The 23,540-nt window shown below is 37.5% G+C and overlaps 1 protein-coding gene across 1 annotated transcript in view; it reads left to right on the forward strand.

Annotated features, from left to right (window-relative positions):
- EXOC4 (exocyst complex component 4) overlaps window positions 1–23,540 on the forward strand; it is an 871,527-nt gene that overhangs the window by 211,090 nt on the left and 636,897 nt on the right. Inside the window, exon 8 of the mRNA XM_049774305.1 lies at window positions 21,040–21,185. Coding sequence (XP_049630262.1) covers window positions 21,040–21,185 — 146 coding nt within the window. The remainder of the gene's footprint in view (window positions 1–21,039; window positions 21,186–23,540) is intronic.

Raw genomic sequence — 23,540 nt, forward strand, 5'->3', positions numbered from 1 at the left:
TGGGAGAATTCTTTTTGTTGTTGTTGTTGTTGTTGGATAAATGGTTTATTTGAGAGGATTACAAACAAATATTTTCTAGAATGTGAGGAAGTAAAAATAAAAAAGCAATCTCTGGTAAGACTGTACAGCTACTACAGAAAATTAGTATGGAGATACCTTAAATATAAAAAATAAAAATACAGAAACTGTGGTACATATACACAATGGAATATGATGCAGCCGTCAGGAGAGATGAAGTCATGAAATTTTCCTATACATGGATGTACATGGAATCCATTATGCTGAGTGATGTAAGTGAGAGAGAAAGAGAAAGATGCAGAATGGTCTCACTCACCTATGGATTTTAAGAAAACTGAAAGACATTCTTGCAATAATTTTCAGAGACAAAAGAGAGGAGGGTTTGAAGTTACAGCTCACCTCATGAAGCTTACCACAAAGTTTAGTTTAGTCACATGAGTTTAGTTAGAGAAATAACGACATTGAGAACTATCCTAACAATGAGAATGCATCAGGGAATTCGAAAGCCTATCTAGAATACAGGCGGGTGGGGTGGGGAGGAGGGAGATTTGGGACATTGGTGATGGGAATGTTGCACTGGTGATGGAGGGGTGTTCTTTACATGACAGAAACCCCACCACAACCATGTTTGTAATCAAGGTGTTTAAATAAAATATTATTAAAAAATAAAAATAATAAATATAAATCCATCCAAACTCAAATTTTGTATAGAATAGTTAATTAAATTATTTATAAATCTAAAAAACATATAAGCATGAATAATAAGATATTTACAGTACTATTTTACATCAATGTTACTTATGATATTTGAATCAGGTACTTAACCTAAATTTCTATTAACAAATGACTGGATAAAGAGCTGACCTGTGTATGATGTACTATATATAAGTATATAATGTATATTATATACAGGTTTGTGTTTTATATATACCAAAATGCATGAAATAATATAACTATATAATACATATTATTCTGCTATTTTAAAGCTTGAAAGTGATGTTCTTGGGACAAGAACTGGGAGAATTCTTGAGCCTACCTTTCTCCTAAAGAGACCCCAGGGATTTTGGTCCAAAGCATGATATACCTATGAACCTATGACTATAGCTTGGCATCTCTTTTGAGATCAGTCATTGGACCATTTACCTGGCAGAGGTTGTGAGATGTGGATGTGGTTGATGGGGGTGTGCATTTTTTTTTTTTAAAGACCAATTGCTAAAACCGGTGTGTTTTTACCTTTCTTGCTTGCTTCTTCCTGGCATTCTTACTGGATAAACCTACTTATCAAAACAGGATACTAAGGAGGATAGGCTAATGTGTCTCATCTGTATAAAAACCTTTTATTTATTATTTGGCAGAGTCTGTTGTGTTAGTGCACTCACACACACACACACACACACACACACACACACACACACACACACAGAGTCTGTTGTGTTAGTGTGTGTGTGAAAATGGCCAGGAGCTGAAGCTCTCTACTGAGAAATTGTGTTTCAATTGTGTTTCACTACAAAAGTAGCTTTTTCCCACTGGATTAGCTTCTGTCTGTGCAGTTGGTCACAAGAGGATCTGTGGGAAAGAGGCCAGTGATGGTGCTCAGCAAGTATGTCTCACCCATGGCATTCATGTCATTTTTTTCAGTTGCATCGCTTATTAAAACCCTTTTGCTGGTGCTGGAATGATACTACAGCCGGTAGGGCATTTGCCTTGCATGTGGCTAACCCAGGTTAGATCCCTAGCATCCCATATGGTCCCCTTAGCCTGCCAGGATTGATTCTTGAGGGCAGAGCCAGGATTAAAAGAAAACATAACAAACAGCCAACAACAACAACAACAACAAATCCTCTTGCACTTGAGGGTATGAATCAGTGTAAAAACTTAAAATTGCAAACACAGGTAGAAGGAACCCTTCTTCTCCACAGTTGGCACATCCCATTGTATGTGCCCATCCTTGACAGGCACCCTTAGAAGATACTAGAAGGACTTCACAGTTCTGCAGTGCCCAATTGTAAGGAGACATTTAAACTGCTTCCCTCCACTGTTACCTCTTCACTTTGCATTGGTTAAACATTCCATGGTATTACTTTTTCACTTCTGGGTTTCTTTAAAACCCACAACCTTGTTTTGTTCTGTGACCAAATAAACTTGTGAGGGCACAATTACTGGAAGTAATTCTAACAGTGCCAATAACTGTAGCTCCAGTAATTCTATGAAGAACCCAGGTTTTTCTTTTTGATTGTGCTGTTGGAACTTTGTATTAAGTTACTACTGAGTTTTTCCTGATTTCATTAGAAGGTGTAAAGTAAAGGAAAGGAGAATTAGGAGTAGACTCAGAGACAAAGGTAGAAAAACAATAGGGTTGGCAAGTGTGTACTGATTTAAGCAATAATTATTTATTTTTCTGACAGGATATTAAGGCAGATTTTTGCTGACTTAAGGGGTTCACTCCTGTTTTGTTTAGAGCCCCTAGGTACCCATTCATTCTAATCCCATTTTGCTCTTGTTAGTTTTGTTTTGGGATCACACCTGGCTGTGTTCAATACTTTTTCCTAGTTCTATGCTTAGGGATCATTCCTGGTGAGACTAAATCAGAAAGGAATGCTGGGAAAGAATCTGGGTTGACTTCATGCAAGGCAAGCACCATCCCTACTGTGCTCTCTTTCCAGCACCACCCAGTCAGTTTTGTGCTTAGCAGTTATTGGACCTCACTCCTTTAAACTAGGGAATCTGAGTTGAGCATTTGAGCTAGAAGGAGAGGATCTTACACTGGGATTTGGGATCTGTCATTTATTTAGTTGCAGAATACAAGCACTTGCAGAGTTTGTGATGTGCAAGCCAAAGACAGGATTTTTGCTTTCAGCTGCAATGACACTGTAATTGATCAAATATATTCTTTCAAAGAATCATAAATTCTCTTTGGAGTTTGAGGAGATGTCATGTTCATTTGTCAACATGTCACTCCAGGGACACAGGTGCAGTGAATTTATGGAGAGAGCCCCTTGGGTTTCTTGGGAACCACATAAATATGAAGCAGACGTGATGGAAAACCGTGTGGCTCAGAAACTTCTTCAGATGGGTGTGATTATGATCCCTGTCAAAGCCTTTCTTGGGGGCTTCACCCATTTCCCAGACTAGGAGGCAAAGTTGAACGCTGAGAGGTGCACCAGAGAAACTTGGGGAGACCTCCTGTGGATGTCATCACTGAGAAGACTGCAAAGGCAGGCTCTTCTGCTAGGGGGTAGGGGGAGCATCACATGTTTTTAGTTAAGTAGATGATTAACTTTGACATTTGAAACTGGAACTTCCCATAAAAAAATCAGCATGCCACTTCTGCATGCTTAATTAAGATGTTTAGTTCCTGTCAGGGTTGATAGTTGGGGCTGATAGTTCCCCCCCCCCTCCCTTACACCAGCGAAGGGCAATATATTCTCAACTTTCTGAAATTTCAGAAACCTGTACTTAACCTTTAATTGTCATTCCGTTTACATGGAAATCTGATTAACAACTTTTAAAGTTCATGAGCTCCTGGTAAATGCAATTAAGACCTTTTTGGAGTTTGTTATTAAGAGCTGGCATTTAGAGAAGTCTTAGGCCTGGTGACTCAGGCTTCTTCTCCAGCAGGATGTCATAAGCAATTAGCCGAGAACATGAGCTACATGCATTGTACTGTATTGCTTCTGAGTTAACATGCATGGTATTTAAATAGCATGCTATCTTTTCCTTTTCGATGACTTCCTGGGTGGTATGAGCTTGTTAAGGAGTGATAGAATAGAGCCCAGCGTAATTAGCTGGGGTGTGGCAGTTTTCATAATATAAGAGGTAGGCTCCTTCTCTGATCTCTGTCTTGGTGTCCTGAATTCCCTGTTTGCAGATGTGTCATGGAGTCAGGAGAAAGATCCTACTACATCATTTTCTCGGGCATTGCCATCATTTGGAAGATTATTGTTAAAGCATGTAGTTTTTTGTGGGGGGAGAAATGATTCAGGCATGAGTCATTTTTTTCACAACTCTTAGGCCTTTTGGCTAATGGATCAATGAGGGCCAGAGGGAGCCGTTAAATGTGTTGGATCAGGGGCTGGAGAGATAGCATGGAGGTAAGGCGCTTGCCTTTCATGCAGAAGGTCATCGGTTCGAATCCCAGCGTCCCATATGGTCCCCCGTGCCTGCCAGGAGCAATTTCTGAGCATGGAGCCAGGAATAACCCCCTGAGCACTGCTGGGTGTGACCCAAAAACCGCAAAAAAAAAAAAAAAAAAAAAAAAAAAAAAAAAAATGTGTTGGATCAGGCAAGTATATATAGCATGACATATAATTTGAGATATGAGGTGATGGATGGGAAACGGGTGCTTCAGAGTCTAGAGTATCTAATTGGACCATATGCTGCCAGTTAGGCGGGGGAATTTTTTGTTACTTGGTGATAGAGTTGGGTTGTCTGACAGGTGTATTTGATGATGCATTTCTTAGGGACCCTCTTTGTGTAGGATCATCTGCTTATTAACATTTAAGGGACTGGGACCTGAGAGAGGGAGGGGGGGGAGGGGAGGGGGAAGGAGGGAGAGGGAGAGAAGGGGAGGGGAGGGAGGAAGGGGGAGAGAGAGAGAGAGAGAGAGAGAGAGAGAGAGAGAGAGAGAGAGAGAGAGAGAGAGAGAGAAAGAGAATAGAGGTAGGGCATTTGCCTTGCAAGCAGCCAAACAGGGCCAATGGTGGCTGGATTCCCGTGCCTGCGAGGAGTAACCCCTGAGTGCTGCTAGGTGTTGTCTTAAAACAAAACAAACAAAAAAACATTTAAGGGACTGACAAAGATAATAAAATGAAGGATCAGCAAGGCAGATGGATAAAATATATGGCCTAGAATAACACTTTCGACGAATATTTGAATCTTGCTGATTGAAAATTTTATGAGCATATATAGAATTTACATTAAAGCTAAAATAAACAAAGGTATTTTTGGGAAAGTTAATTTGGAAAATTTATCTGAAACAATTAAATGTGATGCCAAAAATAAATGATCAATTTTAGGTTTTGGACTTTCTGTATATACTATAAGTTTATTTATATCCCAGCAATGCATGGAATTTGGCTAATCATTTAAATTATAGGCTAACCTCATGTGTGGGTGATTAATGAAATAGTGGAATCCTTTATTTTGAATTAATATATAGTATTTTAGTAGAAATAATATATAACTAAACATTATGTTTTGAAATTCCTTTTTTTGGGAATAAAACTATAAAAGAAGGCATTTTTCATCTATTTTATATTTTACTCTTGGAACATATGTCTATATAGAATGACTTTGATGAGAATAATTTTTCTTATTTATAGATAAAGTCCTACAGATTAACAGTTAGATAAGAAAATGATAGAAGTTACTCTCTGACCATATATTTTAGTTCAGATATTTCAGTATGGCATGAATTTGTGGTAGTATAGGGACATATTAGATTAAATACTTTTTTATTCAGTTTGAGATAAACACAGAATGGAGAAATCTACAGCAGTATATAATTAAAGAAAAATCCAGGGAATCATTGAAATATTGTAGAAATTTAAAGGATGACTTGAGATTAATAGGTCAATCAATGAGAGATTTTCTGTGTGGAAACTGAACTAGATCTTGAAGGAAGGTTAAAATATAGGCATATGGAATTGCTATAAGGTGTTTTCCATAGGAATGGTATGTATAGATTCAAAATAATGCCCCTTAATGAATTTTCCATATGAATATTCTTACTAAAGAGTGTCGGATGTGATTAGATAGCTTAAAACCAGCTTGGTGATATATAAAAGATTTTGATGGACTCCATTAGCTCTTCTTAAGGAAGAAACCACTCTTTCTCTTTACCTTTGTTGTGCTTTGTTTGTATTCTCAGTGCTTCTGTTATTTTACTTTATTTTATTTTTGGTTTTTGGGCCACACCTATTGATGCTCAGGAGTTACTCCTGGCTATGCGCTCAGAAATTGCTCCTAGCTTGGGAGACCATATGGGACCTGTCCTAGGCTAGCGCGGTAAAGGCAGATGCCTTACCACTTGTGCCACCACTCTGGCCCCTGTTATTTTATTTTTTAAGACTAAATAAAGGTGAAGAAAGAAAATAACACTGGGAAGCTCCCAAATTATGGGAGGGATCCCCTAAGGAGGATTTCCAAACTTCTATTTTTTTTTTTAGCCTTTATAATCTTTTACTCTGTTCCCTCAATATACTTAAAATTGTTCCTGTAATTCAATAGATACAAAAAAATTAAGTGAATCGAACCTGCATTTATATTTGTTATTTTTAAAGATTTCATTTTCAACATACTCTACGCCCACCTGAGTTTTTAAAGGTGGGCCAGTACTGGCTGATTACAGATAACCAATATAAAGCAGTCTCCAGTAACTGAACTAATTGAAAATTCTGGGTCATAGGCACTTAATTGAATAAACTGTCTCCAGAGAGCAATTTGGGTCTTTTCCAAGATGCATTAACTCTTTCAGGTCATTAGGGTAGCACTTATCTCATTGGAGCAGAAATTTAATAAATGGTACTCCTGCGATGTGAGTAAATTAATGTACTCAAAGAAGCCTGAAGTTTCACCATGGGTGTTGTAGTTCTACTCCAAGGAGCTCGTCTGTGAGTGTAAAATATCAATAAACAGCTGCCCTTTGGAGCATCTCACTTTTAATTTAGGTAATCTACTAAGGGCACCAACTTTTTTTGCTCAAGGCACTGTGCTGGATATTACCAAATTTCAAAGAGCGGCACGGCCTGTACAAAGAGGCTGGAAATAAGACAGATAAAATTCACGAGAGACATAAATTACTGCGTGGGTTTACTGAGAGAGAGGAATCACAGCTAGGAACTTAGATGCCGGTTAATCATTCAGAAGACAAGGAACAAGACTTTTTTTATACAGTATGCTCATTCATAATTTTTTGAGAATGTGTATACGTAAGTGTACTTATAGACATAGGCTTATAGTGGTAAATCTCGATTAATCAGAAGCATTTCTTTTTACTATTTTTATATATGTTTTTTTTCCCATATAAGATGAATTATTCATGCCTCTTCTTGATCTGAAATGAGTATGATAAGGACCTGAAAACCAGTAAAAGAGCCCGACTCTTGGAGATATACCCACCAGTTGTCTGACAGTCTTATTTTGGGTGTCAGTGTACTGGAGGGATATTGATCTCCAGATAGAAAAGAGGTGAAGAAAGGTCTGCCTACCACAAGCAAGTGCTACACATTTATGTCTACTGTGAAGATGAAGACAGCTTATAGTTCCCATAAAACTAAAGGTAAATGACAAAAGATCACCCCAAAAGGGCTTTAAATGAAGATAGGTTATCACCATTGAAGGATGATAACATTTCAAATGTGTAACACCTCCCTCTACTCTAACTCTCTCATCATTCATGTGGCATCATATCCAGGCACATAGCATGCAATTAGTGACATGTAAAGGAATGGCATATACTTTAAGTCTGTCAAGTTATACTTAACTGTACATTTTTGGTCTTGTTCCTCTATGGTAGGCCCATGAGAATTATTACAGATGAGAAGAAAATAATAGGATAAATTGACACATCGCAAACCCCTGAGGATTTAAGGATCAGAAAATAATCTAGTTGAGGCTGCAGAGGTTATTTGGGACATTGGAAGGTGCCATAGAACAGTGAAGAGGTAAAGAATCATTAAATCACAGGAGAAAGGCATGGATGTATTTGTACAGCAGAGGATGACATTGCATTCTCTGTTATCGGGCTGAATCTGGCAACAGGCTATAGCATGAGTTATCATGGCAAGTGTGATATAGGCTGACCAAAATGAGACTTATAATATTCTTTGTGTAAGACAATGAGGAATAAATAGTCTTAGCCTTCATAGTACAGGAATACAAATATTTAGAAGAGGAAATAAATATGAGATGTGGATAGAAAGTTTATGATATGGTTCAAAAAATTAGGTCTGAGGATAGGGTGCATGCCTTACAATGCAGCCAATCCAGGTTTAATTTCTGATACCACTTGGCCTCCTGAGCATCCCCAGGCATTACCATCATGACCTCTAACATCATGATTTCCAGCCCTCTGCCAGGGTGGCCCTGGTGTTCTCCAGAAACTCAGGACCTGACCAGCATCTCTTCCTCAGCCTCTCTCACTGAAACACCCGCCTGGTTTCACATCCCCTACCTAATAAATGGAATAAAAATTTTGGCAGTTGATTTGGAAACAAGATTGAGAATAGTCAGACCTGATGTAGGTTTTGGTCTTGGAGGAGCAGGAAAACTATAAAGTATTATCCAGGAGAGAAGGATTCTGCTTACCTCCCTCTCCTCTTTTGAAGTTGTGATTGACTCAGAGTTTGCTCATCAGCCTTTATGTTAACTCAACACTCAGTCCACCCCTAAAGTCTGCAGTACATAGTATCTTTGCTATAATCGGGATGTGAAAAGAAGATACTCTTGAAGGCAATAGCAGCACATCAGCCTGAAAAAGTATGAGGAGAGAAGGAAAGCTTTTGGGAAATCAATGTAGAAATACCTTTGAAGATGGAAAAAGCAAAAGAAAAAACTAAGAGATGACTCAAAGGATCAGAGCATTTTCCAGGCACCTGTGAGGCTCTTGATTTGAATTCCCAGCTGCTGCAGACATGTTAGCTTAGCTAAGCAGAACCTTCGTGGGGTCCGGGAACCTTATACAGGGAGAGAAGTGGGAGCACGAGTGGATGAATATGAAATATGAAAATGAGGGGCCGGGCGGTGGCGCTGTAGGTAAGGTGCCTGCCTTACCTGTGCTAGCCTAGGAGACGGACCGCGGTTCGATCCCCCGGCGTCCCATATGGTCCCCCAAGCCAGGAGTAACCCCTGAGCGTCACCGGGTGTGGCCCAAAAACCAAAAAAAAAAAAAAAAAAAAAAAAAAGAAATATGAAAATGAAATAAATGAGACCACACAAAATGCATTATATGGGGACCCTCACCCAAAGATGAGAGACAAATTTATTTTTCAGCCTATGACATTTTATAAGTACAGACTCTGGCATGCAAGGTGTCCTCAAAGAGCAGGAGAGCAGTACAATGGGGGGAAACAAGCCTTAAATTAACATATTAAAAGACCTTTCTTCAGGTGAGAAAGAACTCTGCTGGAGATCTTTTTGGTTTAGCAAAAAGCAGGTTTTTCAAGAAACCAGGAGGAGAGAGACAGAAATATTTATGATGTTTGTGTAGTAGCAGGAAAATAGATTTTAGGGGGGAAGGAAATAATTGTTTACCATCATAGAGCTAGACTCAGAAAAACAAAGCTGTTGGTGCCAGGTTATATGAACTAGCCAGCAGGGAACTTTTGGTGGGGATTTGGTACTGACATTTCTTTGTCTGTAGGAAAGCTGAGGCTGGATTTCTATAGTGGCCAAATAGAGAGAAAAATGTAATGTTACAGCCATGTTGGAATTACCGCCAATGATCCAAGCAAAGGGTCAAATGATTGACTTCGCTAAGCGGGCCTTTTGGCAAATAATTCTTTTGGAGGAAGGCACTGTACCAGGGAAGGAAAAATCCACATCTGGTGCATGCTTTCCTTAAATGGGAGATAACACTCAGCACTGCATGGTCTCTTGGACACTTCCAGGTTTAGTCCTGGTGGTCCACCTGGACTAAATATTTAACCACCATAATAAATATTTATTTAACCACCATAATTATAAGTATGTTCATAGTTGGGTTTCAGTCATAAATAGAATACCCACCCCCTTCACTAGTAGGCAACATTCCTGCCACCAATGCCTCCTCTCAAGCCCCCTGCCCCTGCCTGTATTACGACAGGCATTCTACTTCTCTCATTCTTTAACATTGTCATGCTAGTTGTTAGTGTAGTTATTTTCCTATTAACTTTCACCACTCTTTGTGGTGAGTTTCAAATCATAGCCAGTTCTTCCAGCCCTCCCAGCTCTTAACTCTATTGTCTCTGGGCCTTATTATAGAAGTATCTTTAATTTTTCTTAAAACCCATAGATGAGTGATATTATTCTGTATCTGTCTCTCTCCCTCTGACTTATTTTACTCAGCATAATAGATTCCATGAACATCCATGTATAGGAAAATTTCATGACTTCATCTCTCCTGACAGCTGCATAATATTCCATTGTGTATATGTACCACCGTTTCTTTAATTTCATTCATCTGTTGAAGGGCATCTTGGTTGTTTCCAGAGTCTGGCTATTGTAAATAGCTCTGTAATGAATATAGGTGTGAGGAAGGGATCCAGATAGGTAAGGAAGAAGTCAAGCTCTCACTTTTTACAGATAACATGATACTATATTTAGAAAAACCTAAAGACTACCAAAAAGCTTCTAAAAACAATAGATTCATATAGCAAAGTGGCAGGCTACAAAATTAACACACAAAAGCTAATGGCCTTCTTATAGACTAATCATGATAGAGAAGAAATGGACATTAAAAAGCAATACCATTCACATTAGTGCCCCACAAACTAAAATATCTGGGGTCAACTTTTTATTTTAAAAGGAATTAAAATTAGACAGTGGTACAGTTACATTACTGAAAGAAAGAAAGAAATTCAAAAGTTTTGAGAATGGATATAAGTAGAAGCCTAAATTTAATGATTGGAATTGTTATTGGAGAAAGAGGAAGAGGAAAGACCGATGGCAGCAGTGAGATGCTGAGAATAAAAATAATTTTGTTTATTTAATAGCTCTTGTAAAGTGCTTGTAGTGATCCAAGCAGTGATTTATATTGTTAACTTACATTTGATGGTATAGGTAGTTTGTTTCTCTGTTCTGAAGATGAGCAAAGAAATTTTCTGAGACATAGAGTAGTATTTTACTTGCAGATGGAAAGATTTCTCATCATCTCTAATTATCAGGTAACTGCAAATCAAAATCATTATGAGATATTAGCTTATACCTATTTTAATGGCTATTTTCAAAGGATGTGAAATAGTCAATGTTCATAAGGATGTAGAGAAAATGAAACCTTGTACTCTGTTGGTAGGAATATCATTGGTGTAGCTACTTTGGAAAATACTTCAGACATTTCTTAAAAAAAATGAAAATAGGTTGAATCTCTGGTCCAGCATTTCCCTTTTGAGTTTTTATTTGAAGAAAACAAACATGTGTAACTTGGACAGCTAGAACACAAGGGACAACCTGTATTTCTGAAATTAATAACACATTTCATATGTCATTTTTATCTCTAAATTTATAAATGCTTTAGACTGGGAGGTGCTTATGGGCTTTGCAGCCATAGAACAGTCATTTATCAGACTAGAAAGGCTTTCTGAGGTAAAGGATTTTTGAACTGATAGCTGATGGGTGTGTCAGGCAAAGAAAGTGACAAGAATTCTGCTCAGGGACCGAAAAGATAGCATGGAGGTAAGACCTTTGCCTTTCATGCAGAAGGTCATTGGTTCGAACCCCGGCATCCCATATGGTCCCCCGAGTCTGCCAGGAGCAATATTTGAGTGTGGAGCCAGGAGTAACCACTGAGCGCTGCTGGGTGTGGCCCCCAAAAAACAAAACAAAACAAAAGAAATCTGCTCAAACCTAGGCCCTAAGATTCATTTTTGTCTGTTTAGTATCATTGTACAGCAGCCTTAGAATTAATGAAAGGTAAGTATAAGTATTTAGAGAAATTTTATGTCTCTTGAGGCTAATAAAAGAACTGTAAAATGTTTTTTGCTACAGATAACTAAGCTACACAACTATTCTATCAAATGTTGAAGAAATACTACTAATCCTTTGTAGACTCTTGCAGAAAATAGAGATGAAGAAACTTTTCAGTACAGCTAAGCAGCTGTAATATCCTAAATACACACACACACACACACACACACACACACACACACGAGGGAAATAGCTCAAGGAATGAGTTGTAGAACATGCTTTGTATACAGGAGGCCTGAATTTGCCCTCTGAGCACCATATGAATAAACTTCAAGCAGTAGAGTAATCCTTGAAAATGCAGTGTAGGTGTGACTTCAAAACAAAACAAGACCTCACTCCTATGTTACAAAAAACAGTGAGTACAAGAATATTGACCAGCATACCTTATAAACATTTTGGCAGTAGGTACTGATTTTGAATGAGGTCTCAGCAAATTGCATCCATCAACATATACATTGTATCATGCCCTTTGATTAAGTGGGATTTTCCCCCCAAAAAATCAATGAACACAACACATGATATTAACACAGTAAAGAATTAAATATACATTATCGGTTGGACATAGTGGACATAGGTAAGCATTACTCATCCATTGTTTGCTAGAAAACATACAAAAATCTAGGATGAAAAATAATTATTTTCAATCTGATCAAAAGCTCTGTGAGAAACCAGCAACTAGTATCATGAGGGAACTTTGTGAAGTCTTCTGAAGTGATTATGGGTAAAAATTGCACAACTGTATATATTTAAACGTTATTAAACTGGGGAGCCTGGGATGTGACTCTCTGATAGAATGCATGCTTTACATGTGTGAGACCCTGGACCCATTCCTAGCACCACAAAAGTGAACAAAATAAAAATACATTCAGATGTGTACTACATTAATGATTTTTTTGGTTAGTAAATTTTACCCCAGCAAAAAGCTGTTTTAAAAGTATTACAGCTTTAAAATCATATTACACATGTTTAGAAGTCTTTTTTCCTATAGTTTCCTCTTAGCTGATAGGCATAATTTAACAGTCCCAGTGCAAGTTAATTAATATATAAATCATGGCACTCTCAACATAATTTCCCTTTGCACAATTACATATATGAGGGTACACATGAATATGAATATTCATGGGTTCATGTGTTCCACAGGGGAGTGTATCCCAAACTAAATTTATTGTCGCTATTAAATCCATGCTCCCTATTTTACTGATTATTACCCATAATTATTGTCCACAATTGCATTGTCCCTCAGATGTTCAACTTTGTAGTCATTTCTTATTATTTCTTTCCATAGTAGAATGATAGGTCAAATTTTAGTCATTTTTTCTTCCACTATGTCTTTTGTATATATATCATTGAATCTCTATCACAGCATGCAAGGTAAGAACCTGCTGTACTGTTACCGCGATCCTAATTTTTTTTTTTTTTTTTGTGGTTTTTTGGGTCACACCCGGCAGTGCTCAGGGGTTACTCCTGGCTCCATGCTCAGAAATTGCTCCTGGCAGGCACAGGGGACCATATGGGACGCTGGGATTCGAACCGATGACCTCTTGCATGAAAGGCAAACGCTTTACCTCCATGCTATCTCTCCAGCCCCGATCCTAATTTTTTAAATTTGTCTTATTATACATTTTCAAAATATGGTTTTGCCTTATTTAGAATCTCATCTAGTTTCATGATCTTGAAATTTTTTATTGTGCTGGTTAGGAGCAATCTTGTTTTTTTGTTTTGTTTTGTTTTGTTTTTTTCTTTTGGGCTACACACATTGATGTGGGGAGATTGGGAGATGGGACTATTCCTGATTTTGTGGTTGGGGGCCACTCCTGTTGGCTTTGAGGTGACCACGAAAGGCTAAGAATTGAATTCAGGTCTCTTGCAGGCAATGCCTATGTGCTTACTCTGTTGAGTAGGCTCTCCCACCACTATTTAGTATCATAGTCAGTATTTACATCAAATTTTTGGTTGTGAAACTTACCTTTTCACCCTTGTTAGGTTTCCATTCATGTATGTCTTCATTACTGGTACAACAAGAACAGTGAGCAGATGAATTGACTTGGACTTTTAGTTCATTTTAAAAACTTGTTTTCAAATGATATAACTCACTTGTTTGGCTGTTAGGAGAGGATTTATTTATTTTCTTTATTTTTTGAGATTTTTATTAAACCATGTTGAAGAAATGTGAATGAATATTAGAAACAAACTGAAAATCTCAGTTACAAAAGAGCAGGTCTTTCTGAACAGTCAGATCCTAGCCTTCAAGTACTCACTCAGGTCTGTAGACTTGTCACCATTGGTGCTGCCACCTTATTCTTGTTAATTATTTTTACATTATTTTACTTTTTATTTTTTATTTTTGTTTTTTTTTTTGGGGGGTGGGGCACACTCGCAGGTGCTAAGGAGTTATTCCTGGCTCTGCGCTCCGAAATTGCTCCTGTCAAGCTCGGGGGACCATATGGGATGCTGGGAATCAAACCCAGGTCTGTCCTGGATCAGCCACGTTCAAGGCAAATGCCCTACTGCTGAGTTATCCCTTCGGCCCCTATTTTTTTACATGCTTTTTAAATTGAAGTCATACTATACTTTGACATTCAAATTATCTCACTTTCTAGTGTGCATTATTAAAACTCAGTAAGTGGGACAGGAGAGATAGTACCAGGTGTAGCTTGCCTTGGATACAGCTGACTCCAGTTTAAATCCAAGTTTAAGTTCCTCCTTTGAGCACCATTATGTGTGACTCGAACTCTTTCACCCCCCCCCCCAAAAAACAACAACAAAAATACTAAAACAAATTCATTATGTGTATATGTTACATTTTAGTTCACTACTGCAAGTTCGATTCAAGGGAAGGATTTATTTTTGAGTTTTGTTTTATATTCAGCACAGTATCTTACATATAACACACATAAATGCATTTTTAATTTAAAAATGCACACTTTCCATTAGAAACTATAGAAAGTGCTTTGTGGTGCTTAATTGCTTTATTCTTTGGATGGAGAGGGGAAAACTGAAGCAGGAGGTCTTGAGTTGCTTGCTAATCAGGTATTTGAGACAGGACGAGAAAATTACATATGCACTCTGGGATTTTTTTTTGGGGGGGGTTCCTTGTACTTTGTACAGGGAAGTTAGGAACAATTCACACTACCATACTAATAGTGGTTTTAATTATAAAGTTGCCATTAGTAATGTGTATAATTAAGCAGGCAGCCATCCCATTTTCAAAATGACTGTTTATTTTTCTTTTCGTTTCCTTACTGCAGAATATTTTTGTCCTTATACAATGGGGAAATTAGACAGCTATATTGAAAAAAATAGCTTCCTTTTTTTTTGTTCTTACCTATTAACATTCCATGCACTAGTCACCGTCTGTTGAAAATCTGATCATTTTTAGTGCTCTTTAAGTGGTATTCACAATCTCAAAAATACTGTATTGTTTTGTGATCTTTTGTCTTTTTCTGGGATTCAGATGATAGTTTCAGGGTTTTAATATGGTGACTTTGCTCTTCTTTCTTCACCAAATTTTTCTTCTCAAATTCTGGGCATCCAGTGTCCCTTTTTGTTTGTTCTATCCAGTGAAATGTTGGTTTGTGCTTGGTTTCCGCACTGACTCTTTTTCAGGAATTTACACCCCTCAATTTCTGCCCTTTTTGTTCTCTCTTTATACCTTCAGATTCTAATTTTTTAAAAACATGCACTGGTTCATCTTTTATATAATTATCAGTATGAGGATGAACCAAATAGAAACTTTACTATTCCTGGAATACCAATTCCGAGTATCTACATTTAAAGAACCTAGTTTATTGAAAACTACAGTAAGCTATTTAACTCATTGCTCATGAGAAGACTAGTCTGACCTTAAACTGTGCGTTTAAGTTGATTTCTTTTTTCCATTTTACTTTTTACCTTTTGTAAAAAAAAAAAAAAATCAATGCATTTTACCGATTCATTAGTAAGGACAAATGCAGTGTATAGTTTTGCTTTAAATTATTAAACATTTGAAGTGAGGAGTCAGGAGAATTGTTTTCATAGTTGTATAGGCTTAACTGTGTCCAAAATACTGCTACCTCTATTATTACTATTTGTACAATGCTAGTGTTCTGCAAAAACAGTATTTGTGCCAAATATCTTGGTGCATATTAATGTATATTCATTTATCCATTGAATTCTTAGTAAAGGAACAAAATTCTAAGGGCATTTTTACAATGAAAATTAGGGAACTTGCTTTAAATTCTATAAGGATATATAGGTACACAATCATATAGTAATATTATAATCTCATGTGACCCAAAAGAATAGTTTAGTTTTTTAGTTTGGGGGCCATAACAGGCTGTGCTCAGGGTTTATTCTTTGTTTTGTACTCAGGGACCACTCCTGGAGAAGGAATCTCTGTAGGTTTCTAGAGATCAAATCCAGATTGGCTGGATTGCAAGACTAGCACCCTGTACTAGGTCTCTAGCCAGAAAAATTAATATTCGAGCAAACAAATTGTTTGTTTATTAAGCTTAGAAAACTTGTGTTCCAATCTTTAAATCTTATTTTTTGGGTTTTCACTTTATCTTTATTCAGCTATACCATCTCCTTAATGGTTCACAATGTTTGTTTTGGCTAGAGTACATGAGAGACCCATAAAGAAGGATCCAACACACATCCATTATTTTGCTCTCCTAATTCTCTTTCTTTTGTCAGCTAATGGTAGCTACTACTGCGGGTGGTTTTTATCCATATTGATGAACTTGCTTTGATTTTCTATCCACATGGTAAAAGATGGCTTCCCCGAGGAATTTATGTCTTAGTATTTACATGGACCAGCAGAGATTATATCCCACTAATTCATTCCTGAAAAAGAGAATCCAATTGGCTGGTTATGGTTGGGTTGCCTCAGTTTGGAGGGGGTCGCAGTAGGTGGACACCAGAGCACCAGCATGACCACTAGACTTACAAGTGAGGTTGGAAAACAATATTTAGAAAGGAAGACTTTGCAACCTAGGAAGTTACTGAAAGGTGTCTATTGCATTAAATACTTAAAAAGAACTGGGAATTGCAACAATAATAATATAATTATAATTTTTTTATAAATGGAGAAGCTGAATATAGGACATACATAAATATAAGCCTATATTTATTTCACAAAAATTATGTATGTTTAGTCCCAAGTAACTATAAGGCCATATGTTAAATCAAGAGGATTAATTGGTAAATGAAGATTCTCTTGGAATGTTATCAATGTACTAGCATGTTTATAATTTTCAGGTCAGTTTTGTGTTTTGGTTTATCTATCATTAGATTGCTGACTAGCTCCTTAGCATTGCTAGTCAAATAGTAAAATAGAGATGCTTGATGACCCCAATTTGTGTGTATTTTAAAACATTAAATTTCTTTACTTCTGTACAGAATAGTCTTCTATATTAGCTATTAAAAAACCACTGGGGTGTATAGATTTTCAAGTACTCTCTATATTTTGGGGGGACTTGGAAAATTTATGTATATTTTGGAGGGGGCTTATAATACTACTCAGGGGATTTTGTGAGCTCCTTTGGTTAATTTTTGGCCAACTTTGCCAGTTGTTTAGTGTGATATCCCAGGGATGTGATGCTGCTCAAGCTCTAGATCAACAGATTGATTCTCTGGTTCTCTGCAGAGATTTGTATAAGTTAAGAAATAGAACACTGGGGCCGGAGCGGTGGCGCAAGTGGTAAGGCATCTGCTTTGCCTGCACCAGCCTAGGGTAGACAGCAATTCGATTCCCTGGCATCCCATATGGTTCCCCAAGCCAGGAACGATTTCTGAGCACATAGCCATGAATAACCTCTGAGCGTCACCTGGTGTGGCCCAAAATTAAAAAAGAAAAACAAAAAGAATGCTATTAGAAATATAAAGGGGGAGGCCTTACCTGCCATAATTTCATCTTTTGTCCTAAATGGTAATAGTATCAAGCAATTTTTATTGAATACATGTTGGGTGCACTATGAAACAGATCCTTTAATTACTGAGAAAAGGTATAGTTGGCTTATGCTACTAGTCACTGAATTTTGGTATATTACCTTAAATAACCATTTGGACTAGTTTGTTTTCATAGAAGTGTGTCATTTCAGCATAAAACAATCTAGGAGGGTCGTAAAGGTGATGGCTAACTTGGTGACTCAAGTGCCTGCCTTATAAGGTAGTGAAGTTTGTGGTTGTGAGGTTGTGAAGTTGATCCCTGATGGCTCTACAAACTCTGAACCCAATCCTGGCTTTTTTGCCATGTGTAACCTTGGGCACTTATGGCCAACATGGTAAGTAAGGTATGTGGGAGTACCATGTTCAGGAATATCATCCCTAAGTCCCTACCCTTTCTCCCTTCCCCTCAAACATGAATGTGAAAGTCACTGAAAGCATGGCTCCGGGGAATGTGTGCAAGGACTTCAGGGTAAGGAATCCAGCACCGGGTGAATACCCTGATTGAAGGTGGAATTACAGCAACCTGCTGTGCAATTCCTGGGGTCCGGGGGGGTATCACAGTGTAATGTGTAGCTACCATATTCAGATGTGTGGGCATCAGAGTCAAACGTCTAAGCACTACAGTCAAATATGTGAGCACCTCCACCAGCTATGGGCACCCACCAGTCATCACTGCCACCTCCACAGAGGCAAGGGTTGGACAGTAGTAAAAGTAACCTGTGAGTGAAGCCATTGATTTATAGATACCTTTATTTTTTTTTTAGCAATTTGAAAGCCTATTCTGGCTGCTAGCCCTTTGATCACAGATGCCTGCAAACTTTATTAGCATCAGTGCCAAATCCACAAATAATTGAGTCTCCCCATTGACTTGTTACTAAAGTAGAGGTGCAATTCAATATTCTTCCTGACTATTGGGCAGTTTGGGGTGATGTATTAGTAGAGATAGTGCGTTTGTCATTATATTACTTCATAAGCAGCCTGACTAATACTCTGGCGGCCTCATAAATAAATTAAAGAGAATTGACCAGTCTGTTAACATGTTTTATTTTATCCTAGTGAAATCTTTATTGTGCAGAAAGTGAAATAAATAAACTTCGTTTACTGGCCACCCATGGCCATTCTCATTGGCAGTCTATATGCTCTTACTGAAAGTAGGGCTTTGTGGAAAAGAGATAGATTTTGGAGCCAGCCAGAGTTGTGTGGAAACCAGGGATTGTTACTCTGTAATTATAAGGCACTTCATTTTTATTAATTTTTTTTAGTATTTTTTTAGGCAGCTTAAGGTTCATTGTAAAACTGAGAGCGAGGTAAAGAGATTTCCTAGTCCCCAAGCCGTGTGTGTGTGTGTGTGTGTGTGTGTGTGTGTGTGAGACTAGTTAATATTAGCCCTTCATCTCTAACATGCAAATATAAGCCTATTTCATTAATGGGGGATGAACAGACAGGGTCAAACTTTAAAAATATCTTGTGTTTCTTTAGTACACAGGAGCATGCAGATGCTTGTAACAGAAACACAATGACTTGGAAATAGCATGTGACATCACTCTCAAGAAGATTGCATGAATGGTTTTGTGGTTGATACAGCAGTGCTCAGGCCTTCCTTACTGAATGTTAGTGTTTTACATACTATCAGGAATGACCAGTAAAGAGTCTCTAAAAAGTCATGGGTAGAATTGATTGCCTACACCAAACAGGCCAGATGGTTATCTAAAAATACTAAGAATATTGAGTAGTATAGAAATGAGTTGTTAGATATCAAGCTTCATGGAAACTGTCAAGAACTAATGTGATTTCTATTTTGAATCTGCTGTTCCCTCCACTCTTCTAATAGGAACTAGTTTTGGGGCTACTTCAAGTGGTGCTCAGACCTTACTCCTGACTACACTCCTGGCAGGTTCAGGGATAATATGGGGTAGCTAGGATCAGACATGTGCAAGACAAGTGTCTTATCTACTGTACTATCTCTCTAGCCCCCTGAGGACTTTTTCTTTTTTAAAATAAAACTAGGCTTAGAAATAATGGAAATGGCCAATTCCAGCCAAACTCCAATCTCTGTAGCTGTAAAGTGGATTGATTTTATAAACAGGTCTCTCTGTTCAAAACAAGCTATTGATTTTCGAGCTTGAGACTATCAGGATGTCCATTATACCTGTGACACCTCTTTGGCAGAGTGGTTATAATAAGACATATAAAACTTTTGCCACTAGCAATTCCTTTTCCTTTTTTTTTTTTTTTTTTTTTTTGCCTTTTTTGGGGGGTAGGTGTGTGGGAGTGGCACTGTGTGGTGGGTGCTCAGGGCTTACTCCTGGTTTTATGCTCAGGAATCATTTCTGGTGATGCCCAAGAAATCATGCATGGTTTCATGAATAAGACCGAGATTGGCCACATACAGAATAAGCTCCCCAACCCACTTTACTATTCCTTCAGCCTCACACCACTCCTTTTGCCTATGAAACTGTTTTGCAACCCTGAATATATAAGTATATAATACAGAAATACAAATAAAATATTTTCTGATAAGAAATTACAGAGAAAAAATTTATAAAAAGTTGTGCTACCCTATATGGGATTATGACCTACACTTTAAGAAGTTAAAAATTAGGGAGTTTAAGAAGTAAGTAAGGGTGCTTCCACTCTGTGCTGTTGGGATATGGGGATCAGAGAATGGAGTCCACAGCCAGCTTGTCTGGGTTTATTTCTTTGTTGACTTCTGAGCCTTCATTCCTTACATATAATATGATAATCTAGATGAGAAAGTTTGTGTTGGTGATCTAATAACTCTCATTGAATTTGCCTCTTTCTGCCTCAAATAAACCCTCAGCAAAGATGATGGCATTGGTGCTGGTATGATCGCTTGAAATTCTGATGTTTAAATTATGACTCACAGAGAATATATATGAAACATATCACAATTCGGGCACATAATAGACCCTTTATGAAATGTTTCTTTGAGATGTTTCTTGAGACTCTGTGGGAGGATCTTTGGTTCAGTACCATGCTAGTATAGCATGCTAGTCCTCTCTTTCTCCTGCCATCAATGGGTCTGACCATGTTGGTTCCCCAACAAAACCACGTCGCAGCACCACAGCATTGTGGAGCTTAGGCACCAAACTAGCAGTTCTGGATCTCTCAGGTATCCCAGACTTCCCTCACACTCTGCTTTGGGGTGACCCCAATTTGAAAGAAACAGTGTTTGCCCCCACGTTCAAATGCCAGCCATCTCCTGTTCCTAGGTTCAGAAGTAGTAGCACAGATGACTTTCTGTCTATCATGAATCTTTCCTCAGATCTGCAGCTAGAGAATCAATAACAAGGAGACTCCACTTTAGAATGTCAAGGATGAGGTTTTAGAATTAGATCTTTAGTTTTCCATTTGCTATTCTTATTAGCATATCACCAATGTATGTCTTAAACTCTTTATCTGATTACACAGATGCTGTTGACTGACTACTTGGATATGAAAAATACTCGTACGGCATCTGAACCATCAGCTCAATTAAGTTATGCCAGCACTGGACGAGAATTTGCAGCCTTTTTTGCCAAGAAGAAACCTCAACGGCCCAAAAATTCTCTTTTCAAGTAAGTATCTTCTTGCTTAGTGATATAGAAGGTGTCAAGAAGTATTTGATCAAAGTATAGTGACCTGTTATTTTTTCCTTTAGAACCATTATTTCACTAAGTTAGAGTGATATAGAAATTATTTATATTTACCCAATTTTATATACTTCTGTTTTTTTTTAAGTAGAGATGGTTACTTTGGAATTTAACTGAAATACTTAGAACTTTGAATAAAATTTACAAGAATTTGTTTCTAGGAAGTTTTATGTAAAAATGAAGAAAAATTTTATTCTCCTGTTGTTTCTAGGGAATTTTATTTGAAATGACAGGAAATGAAATATTTCAGTCTTTGAAAATGCCCCAAGTGTCATGAGACAACCTTTGTTAATAAAGTTATGCAAATCTCCCTGACTGAGTAGTATTGAATTTTATTTGGTTTAATAAAGAATCAATCTGGAAAATCTTTTTTTTTTTTAAATTATTTTCTTGGTTAACCCCAGCAGGCAATGTGCCCTCAGTGTATACATCTTGGTAGCTTCTAATCTATTGATATTATTGATATTAATAAAAGTGTTAACAGAGGTAACCACTGGTAAAGAACTTTTTATGTATTGGGTACTGAGGTAGTGGACCTTCTCAAAAGACTTAATTAAATATTACCTAATTCAGGGGCCAGGGAGTGGTGGCACAAGCAGTAAGGTGTTTGCCTTGCATGCACTAACCTAGGAAGGACCAAGGTTCGATCCCCCAGTGTCCCATATGGTCCCTCAAGCCACAGCGATTTCTGAGTGTCACCAGGTGTGGCCCAAAAAGAAAAAAAAAAAAAGAAATATTGCCTAATTCAGATTATGTGAAATTTCAGCAGTATCACTAGAGGCTAATATTTAACACTTGTTGGATATTAGGCCATTTTTATGGATTACCTCACTTATTTGCTACAACACTCTCAAGTGTGGGTTCCAGTTTTACCTTCTTTCACACATTAGGAAAGTGGAGACACAGACAAGTTAAGTGACTTGTGTAAATTTATGTATTAGCTGGTTCAAAAACCCTTTAAATCCTGCCAGATCTTTGTGTTCTTCTCGAAGGTTTAAGAGAGATTGTAGAAATTGTACCTGAGAAGTTCAGCATGTAAAGTAACTACAGACATATCATTCCGATATTTTGACTTCATTCTTTGTGAATAGTTGAAGCTCCAGTGTCTTTTATTGATTTGCTTTTGAGATTTGTTTTTATCATTGGTTCATACAGTTTCTAATCTTTCAGGAGTGTTTCCACAGTTCCTTTATCTTGGGGTCTAGATAAAAGATTTGCTCTATCTTTATTGGAATAAAACCCATTGTGTTTATTGAGTGCACTGATGTCAGTGTGCTCAAAAACATTTAAGGCATTTAAATCTGCATGTATCATAGAGCTCTAAATGAAATAGTTTCAGTCATAACAAAGTTTTACTTGCACAGAACTAAGATGAATGTTAATGTTTTCTTCTTTAACCACGGAGAGAGCCACCCAAAACAACTCTCCTTACTTTTTCTGTTTTCAGTACTAGACCAATACTAATGATGAAGTCAAGGAAGAAAAGTGTGATTCCTACTTAAGTTTTATTTTTTAATTTACTAAATTATATTTGCTTTTCTTATTTTTAGTCTTTGGTTTTGGTCCACACCCGTTTACACTCATGGGCAATAGCTGGTTCTGTACTCAGGAGTGTCCCTCGCAATAGGATTCCAAAAGCCATGCTAAGATTGAATTAGTGTCAGTCATCAGCAGGCATCTTACCTCTTGTCATATCTTTCTGACCTAGGTTCCATTTTTGGTAACAGTTTTAGTTTTACAGAACAGCACAGAGTTGCCTCTCCTCTTTTAATAGAGTTTCTTCTATTATTGACAGATCCACTATGTGGACATGAACTGATATTGGTCTCTCATTTTTAACTAACATTCATGGTTTACACCTGGATTCACTCCCAACCTTGTTTAATGCTGTGAGTTTAGTGAAATAAGTACCATCATCTATCTACCTTATAGTATCATTATAATAGTCTCATGACCCTATTTCTTACTTCTGATTTTTATTCTTCTTTCTTTTCTCTACCCCAAACATCTGGCAGGTCCGATCATTTTATCATCTCTATAGTTTGCCTTTTCCAGAATGCCTTCCACTGGAATCATATATCTGTAGTCTTTTTAGACTTCTTTCACTTAGCAACACAAGTAGAAGATTCCTCCATGTTTTTCATTGCTTTTCTAGAACATTATTTTTTTAGCTTACTATGTTGTATTCCATGGTTCAGATTCAACATAGCTAAATTCTTTGTGTGTGTGTGTGTGTGTGTGTGTGTGTGTGTGTGTGTGTTTGGGTCATACCCGTTGATG

Source organism: Suncus etruscus, chromosome 1, assembly GCF_024139225.1.
Source record: "Suncus etruscus isolate mSunEtr1 chromosome 1, mSunEtr1.pri.cur, whole genome shotgun sequence".
In the NCBI taxonomy this organism is placed as follows: domain Eukaryota; kingdom Metazoa; phylum Chordata; class Mammalia; order Eulipotyphla; family Soricidae; genus Suncus; species Suncus etruscus.